Raw genomic sequence first — 8,140 nt, 5'->3', positions numbered from 1 at the left:
GAATATTCGTTACCGTGCGACCCCATAAATTCAATACTAAACCGGTAACAAATTAGTAAAACTAATTTATTAATTAAGGTTAACATGTAACAACACTCATCAACGATCAGATAGTATAAAATGTACAATTACTCTCAAGAATTTGCTAAAGAAATATGTAATACTTCATTCCGTCATTTTTGCTTCGGGTTAATTTTAGAATATGGTTTAACCGTCAAATCTCAATAAGTAACCAATTATGTTTTATGTCAATCATAATTGACTAATGAATAACATAAGAAACTATTTTCTTCCTTCATTCAATTGTCTTAGCCAATATTTTAATTTAGTCATTATAATAAATAATGACATAGAGTTTAAATTTATTACCAAAGTTGACAGATTTTGTATTGATCAATCATTAATTTTACAAATATTTAATCACACTCAATATTATTTCAATTATAGTTCTATGACTGTAGTTGTACAGAATCAAAGTATAATAAATGACTTATTAATTACTATGATGATATCAGGTTTAAAAAAAAAAATTTACATCTCATCAAAATAAAAAAATATTTTATTGACAATCTAAAGTAATATTAACCTTTAGAATTTCTCAGTTGAATCAGTTCAATGATCATATCTCCATATGCATCATTTATATATATGATTAGTTAATGAGATCAACTAATTTTTATCTTATATAGACTTTCACATATATATTAGTCTTACTAGATTAGTAATGTCTCATTTTGATGATCCAATGACTAAAAACATTTTAAATTAAATCATAAAAATATTTTTACTCTCATTATCAAGATCTCCATCTTGATGTAAAACTTATAAATTTAATTAATGACTTTATCACATAAATTAAATGATAAGATAATAAATATGATAATAAAATATTATTATCATATATTAAAATAAATTATCAAATAATAATGTATTCAATATATTATACAAATAATTATATCGCGGGCATAACACTTATATTCCCCAATAAAAACCAATCATAGTAGCTGAAAGATTAAAGAAACGTATAACCCTTACTATAGATGTGGCAAGCAAAAGGTATTACACTGGACATCACAACAAAACCAAATAACTATCAATGATTGAAGCCCTGAACAAAAAGAAGTTGAGGTAGAGGTGGTAGAGAAATAAATAATTGGGAGATCTTCTTGTAGGGGATAGAAAGCCAAAAGAGTGGGTGTAAGATGAAGGCTTGGGATCTTGCATTTCAAACTAATCTAATTCTCATTGATAGTGGGAACTCACATTCTTTCATAGACAGCAAGGTGACCAGTCAACGTGAGGCACAGATGATTGAAATTAACCCCTTAAAGGTTTTTATTGGTAGAGGGCAAATAATGTTTGGTCATTACCGCACCCTTCTAATGTAAAATAGACCATGCAAGAGGTAAGCATTCTGTATTCATCTTTTACCTTTGATCTGGCCATTTCAACGTAATTCTGAGAGCTAATTAGATGAAAGACCATAGTATTGTCTTATTAATTTTATAAGTTGATAATTATGATTAAGGAGGGACAACCGCTACTATCCACAAAGTAAATATCAAACCAAACTCATACAAAGAATTGGTTGTAGTTAATAAATTAAATTACTCCATGGAATATGTATTATTAGGGGATCTACAAGGCCAACAATGTCCATAGACAAGGAGAAAAAACTGCACGAAACTATAAGAAACCTCCACAAAAGATATGAGAACATATTTAGTGATCCTGTATCCTTATCCCACCCCTCATCCCCCCCCCCCCCCCCCCCCCTCCCCCTCCTAGGGGAGCTTGATCACTCTATACCTTTCGGGCCTTGTTTATCTCCGGTAAATGTCAAGTCATGAAGACACTATTCCTTTCGCCAATTAAAAAATAGTGCCTTCGTTTACTCTTTCTCTTTTTTCTCACTCTGCACCCTCCACTTTCGGCCTCTTTCACAAGTAAGTCTCTCTCTCTCTCTCTCTCTCTCTCTCTCTCTCTTCGGGTCCTCGTCCCACATCAAGTTTCGGAATCTGCCTTTTATAGGCACAGAGAGATGAGGCTTCTGGTTAAAAATCCTGTCAGACTATAATAGGAATAGATTTATCCTTATCTGCACTTATATTCTCCTTCCCTCAAAGCTGTACACGTTTCTCCCTTTTCTTATTCTCTATTAGCCACAAGCATGCTTACACTCTTTTCGAACAATCAAGAATAGAGTTTTTTTGTGTAAATCAAATTCTTTAAGTGGACTAAACGACATCGTTTCTGTCTTTTAGTTTTTCAGTTGCGGGGTTCGAAATGGCGCTCCATCTGGGTGCTACTGTCGTGCGGGCTAGACCACGCGTGAGCTTGGCTTGGCTGGGTTTAATTCTAGTTCTCTAATTTTTTGTAAACAAAATCTGTTGTACTTTCGAATAAATATTAAAATAAATTATTACTATTATTATTATATTTACTAGTATTATTATTATGGTTATTAAAATTATGTAATCCAAGAAATACCCTTAAGTTAGCCGAACAAGCTAGCCCACGGAAGAAACGGCATCGTTTTAAAATTTCTTTAGTTCCAAAACACGGCATTTAGGGCTTTATTTTGGGTGAAAAGATAAGAGAAGAGGAGCGAGCGTGACAGCAGAAACGAAAGAGAAGGGATTCTGGTTTTCATTTTCTTCTCTTTCCCCCCTGAAGAAGAGAGGTGGAAGGGAGCTTTTTCGGTTCTGTTGAGTGAAAAACAGAGAGGAAGAAACAGTGCGGGAACGGAATAAAGAAAGAGGGAAGAAATAGTCCGAGTTCTACAATTCCCGTACTCGGTATGATTAATTTCTCGTATTACCTCTTTTTTTTTTTCTTTTACCTTCTTATGTATGGTAGTTAGCAATAATTTATATTATGATGCACTTTTCCTTGTTTGTTCATGTATATACTGAGAATCACGCATGAAGCTTCAATCTGTCGAGCTTTCCTTTGCGAAGTGTCAATTTGTAAGGGTGAACATTTTGTGATGTTGGACAAGTTAGGTTAATTTGGCTACTAAGCAATTGGGGGAAAACTTCGGTACCACACCTAGAGTTCTTAGGTATTACACCTAAGAGTCGATTGAGTCGCACTATCAAATATGAGAAATTCTCAAAAATATTATTGAATACTTGTATCTTCCTCTTAAGAGGTTATGATCTTATTAGTGGGTTGCTAACTAGATTTTTCGTAAACTAGAGTAGGAATACCAACACTAATTTAGGAGCATTATTTCTAACAGAATAGGAATACTAAAGATTAGGAAAGCAAATATAATAAAGGGGAAAATAACCTTAAAAGTAAACTCCTTAAGTAATAAGTTTCTGGTATGGCCATGCGCCATTGGTTCCAATGCCTATGTGTAGTTCTAGGATATTTTTTCCATATGTTATTTTTCTTCAGTATAGAAAGATGCTTTTGCTATTTGAACTGATAAATTTGTTTTTCTTTATTTATAGTTGATAACTAATGCATTACATTTCATATTTTATTTTAATATGGCAAATTTTCTTTAAACATATATATCAAGAAGATGATGCAAATAGAAAAATAAATAATAAAAATAATAACAAACAAAATCAAAATAGAAAAGAAACAATTTCATTGATTGTGAAATGATAAGAGCACATTGGCCCTTTACCAAGTGCATTCGTTCCATTGATTGGGAGCAACCTAGGCTTGTAAAAAGTTATGTGAAGTTTAATTCAAAGAAAAAAGTAAAAAGGTATTTGAAGTCCAATAAGAGAACATTTACCTAATTTTTATAAGTTTTTACTGCCTGTTCCCTTTTATTTTTCTATATCATTCTGTTGACTTGTAAATATTTTGATCAGTGAATTAAGTTATGAATGAATACTTAGACACACTCACCTTAAATAGCGCTTTAATAATTTTACCTGCAGGTTACATCATAACATCCTTAATTAGCTTACATCGCAGGGTAAGTGCCTCATACCTTCCTACCTCGTATCATCCCCGAACCAAGAATTTCTAAAAGCATACTAATAAATTTCCTAACATCCGATCTGGCTTTCAACAGGATCAGCATTAACTATAAAAATTTTTAAAATTAAAATATATTTTTTGAGGAATCTCTTAGCCTTTTCTCCCTTGTGTGACAGATATCTTTATTATTTATGTTCTATTTCAAATCCTCTATTTGATGATTACATGAGGATGTCTTATTCTTCGACAGTCTGCTTCTTCCATTCTTAGTAATACTTTTTTTTTTCTATCTAGGAAAACAAATTTTTCCTGTTTTCCTTTTTTTTTTTTGCCCTTTGTTATGTTTTCAAATTTTTTAGTTTGTTGATAAATTGAACTAATGAAGATCAGTTCTTTATTTCTCTTTTTGTATTTCAGTAAAACCAAGTTGAGCATAGTACTTCCAGCTCTAGGTTTAGTTTTGTATTGTTCTTTTTACACATAAGGCCTAAGGGTCATGTATGCATAGGTTACACTTTCTTATGGTTATTTATTAGTAGTTATTTACTTCTAATTAAAAGAATCTGCCCCGAGATAAGTGGGTATGGTGTACGCAAGGAATTGAACCTTTTAGTCTGATTTAGCAGGTAACTACGCATAGAGATTAAGCATGACAACTGCAGCTCGACCTACTTGGGCACCTGCAAAGGGTGGTAATGAACAGGGTGGTACTCGAATCTTTGGACCCTCTCAGAAATACTCATCAAGGGATCTTGCAGCTCATACATCTCTAAAACCAAGGTGGGTTTCCTGCATTTATAGATAATTCATTTTATTTTGGATCTAATAGCATATGTTGTTTTTTGCTTTCATTGACATCAGGGTGTGGTGTTGTTGTTGACTGCCTTTAGTCTTTAGTATCTCTCTAGAAGTGTGTTCTAGTATCTGAACTGAGCCTTCTTTGCTTTTTAGGAACATATTGCAATTGGGTTGTCTCTTTGTCTTGCTTGGATGGGAGTTAACAATAGATGTCCAAATTTTTTGTTCTTTAAGAAATTATGTTGCATTCATGCCATCAATTCTGTGGTGCATAAGGACAAGTCTGATTTTCATTTTATCTTGATGTCGGCCATGTCTGTTTATTATCATTTTAAGGTGCAGAGTACTGTTTTTTTCCTTTGCTGATTGACATGTTTACATTGCAGAAAGGAAGGGCAGGATACCCAGGAGGAGTTGCAGAAGAGAAACCTTCGTGACGAGCTGGAAGAGCGTGAACAAAGGCATTTCTCATCAAAGGATAAGTCTTATAGTGGTAAAAGTCATGTAGCTTTTGATCCTCATCTGCCTCTTCTATGTTGGGTATTGTTTGTATGTACTAGGAATTTATTTTTAATTTAACCATGTAAACTTTCAGATGACAGAGATCGGAGAAAGGGAAGTCATCTTCTACTAGAAGGTCCATTCACTACCCCTTGTGTATTATGTTATCATAGTAAAGTCCTCTTAAGTGTTTTACTCAGTAAGAAAATATTATAGGGGCCAAAAGAGACACTGAAGATCGCATTGCTCCACGTAGCGTAGATGCTGATGATTCTGATGTGGAAGTAAAAAGTGAAGATGACAGGTTGTTACCCTTCTCTGTATCTTCCTATGATGTCTGGCTGCACAATGTTACTAGGAATGGTTGGATTTCCTTTTTTCTAGTATACACATCTGACTGGGAAGGAGATTGCTGCAGACATTGTAGATGACAATGCGAAATTATCACATGCCAATAGCTGCCTGAATACCCTTTTCCACCATTAGGTCCTTTTGTTATATAATTGATTGCTGAAATATGAATGGAACATAGTGCTATATGTAACCATTGATTGTTAGGGATTAGTTTATGAGCCTCTGGTTTGATATGATTATGAAATTTCTCAGGTACCTTTGGGAAAGTAATAACAGTATTTAGAGTTATTAGTTTCATCGCCATTTAGATTGGCGTGTGTGCTTTTGCACTTTAACAACCTTGCTTTGCAAAGCGGTAACATTGTTAAGGCTTTAGAGGATGGAATTTTGAGTCCCCCGAGGCCCCCTACAAAAAAGAGAGAAAGATTTTCTTTCTGGATTTTTTTTTCAAAGTTTTGCTTTCAGTTAAATCTTGTTTGTTTTCGTATTTGTTTCTTATCCACTGGCATGGCATTATTTAGAGATGTGAACCACACCATGATCTTAATTTCTCATTTCTTGTTTTAGTGATGAGGATGATGATGATGAGGAGGATGACACGGAAGCTCTTTTAGCTGAGCTTGAAAATATTAAGAAAGAAAGAGCAGAGGAGAAGCTGAGAAAGGTATGTTTGTCTTATTTTGTTGGTTTTGATATAAACCATTATGGTGCTTTTCACTATCCTCTAAGCTTGCCTAGAGACTTGGATTAATGAATTTCAAAAAGCACCTTTATATTGTTATTGATGGCTGGAATTCTGTGCTTCCAATTGGGAAAAAAATGAAGGATTAACTTGATATTTGCCTGTTCCTCAACTTAATGGATTTAGTGATGGCAGGCTGTGAAAAAATTATATGCTGTTCTAGCATTTCCAATAGTAGTCCAGTTTTTCTTTTAAGGCAGGGGAGGGGGGGAGGAAGTATCTTAAGGTTCACCTTATTTTATAGGAGCTTATAAGTTATAGAACTGTTAAACTTTTTATTAGCGTACTACTTGATTTATATGTTTTTAAATATAATTTATTAGTTGTGAATTATGTCCAAATGACAAAGAAGGGCACCCTTTAAAAGTGGAATAAATAGATTTAATGAGGATATGACTTTTAAACTTGCTTAATGTTATTTTGGTCTTTTCTATTTATTTCAAAAAAAAAATTGGCCTTTTCTACTAGATCGGCATTAGAGAAGTTATAAACTTTCAAAAATAAAATCTATCTCCTAACAGTCTTCTATTACCGTTTTTGATCAAATGCATAGAATAATTTAGGGTGCTGTTGGAGCACTTGTCAACGTCTGTTGACCAAAAAATAAATGAAGCCAAACACCATCTAAGGTCCTGCCCACTTACATTTACTAAAGATCTGATATCAAAATGTCAATCAAGTTTCCCCAGTCAACATAAATGATTGGGTTCCCAGTCAACAAGGTAGCCAGGGAATGAACCCTGTATAGAGCTCTATTCCTACCAAAAGAAGAGCTAATGCCCTGAAACCTGTTTCCTTCCTATCTCTCAAATAACCCAGAGCGCCCCATTTAATAATTTAAAATATGGTTGATCTGGTTCTGCTAGTAACGACAAACATCTTTATGCTTTGTGCAGGAAAAACAACAGAAGGACGAAGAGCTTAAAGCCAAAGAAGCAGAGCTACTACGAGGAAATCCATTACTTAATAATCCTACCTCATTCAATGTCAAAAGGAGGTTAGTTGCTGGATTAACTAATATGATTGCATTGTTACTTTGTTTGTCCAAGTCCGCGTTGGACTCCACAAACTCGGGATTGGTACTTCAATCGATGTTTATGAATTCTTTATTCAGGTGGGACGATGATGTGGTCTTTAAAAATCAGGCCCGTGGTGAGACCAAGACTCCAAAGCGCTTCATCAACGACACGATCAGGAATGATTTTCACCGGAAATTCCTGCAAAAGTACATGAAGTGATGAAAAACTATTGATCTTCATCATTGTTTGTATTGAAAGTCAATTCACTGAATCTATGTTTGATGCTTTTAGTGGATAATCCGTTGTTTATAGTTCGACTTCAAGTTGTACTTGTGCGTGGTATTGGATGCTTGTGAAGTTAGACAATAGTAATTGTATCTTTGAATCTCTGCTCTACTGGAAATATCTTTGCCCGGTAAATGAGTTTTTACGAAGTAATTGATTTTGGATTGCCAAAGTTTTGGACTCCTTTAGTAGGAAATAGTATTTGAAGTTTGAATAGAGTTAAGAATTTTTTTTCATGCTCTCAGCTCGAACAACTTTACTTTTCAGCCAATCGATGTCTTTTTAGATTCAAAAAATATTAAGTTCTTTTGAATAAGAACTGGTTTTTTGGTGAAATGAGGAGTGAGCAGAGTGTTTTGCTGCATCAGTAGGAATTATTATTATTTTTACCCTAGATTCATAATCTGGTTTATGCTTAGGGTAATATCTCCTGGAGTTCTGATTTTTAGATTAATTACAATGAGGTAAGTCTTTGTTATGTCTTAGTTATTTT

General features: G+C 33.8%; 1 protein-coding gene across 2 annotated transcripts; it reads left to right on the top strand.

Annotated features, from left to right (window-relative positions):
- The first annotated feature begins 2,581 nt into the window (after window positions 1-2,581).
- EMB2769 (Cwf15 / Cwc15 cell cycle control family protein) lies at window positions 2,582-7,819 on the top strand. 2 transcript variants are annotated; one of them, XM_088218786.1, is made up of 9 exons: window positions 2,582-2,798; window positions 3,906-3,943; window positions 4,575-4,728; window positions 5,133-5,239; window positions 5,342-5,383; window positions 5,464-5,551; window positions 6,169-6,265; window positions 7,240-7,340; window positions 7,458-7,819. In XM_088218786.1, exons 3-9 carry the CDS (start codon window positions 4,598-4,600, stop codon window positions 7,579-7,581), a joined length of 690 nt encoding a protein of 229 aa, XP_088074912.1. In that variant the 5' UTR covers window positions 2,582-2,798; window positions 3,906-3,943; window positions 4,575-4,597; the 3' UTR covers window positions 7,582-7,819. The 2 variants fall into 2 exon arrangements, with proteins under 2 accessions (XP_088074912.1, XP_088074913.1); XM_088218787.1 differs by lacking the exon at window positions 3,906-3,943 and having other exon boundaries at window positions 2,583-2,798.
- Window positions 7,820-8,140: the final 321 nt, after the last annotated feature.

The sequence above is a fragment of the Carica papaya genome, chromosome 4, assembly GCF_054855325.1.
Source record: "Carica papaya isolate Zhongbai chromosome 4, ASM5485532v1, whole genome shotgun sequence".
NCBI lineage: Eukaryota > Viridiplantae > Streptophyta > Magnoliopsida > Brassicales > Caricaceae > Carica > Carica papaya.
This window is presented reverse-complemented; position numbering and strand designations above follow the sequence as displayed.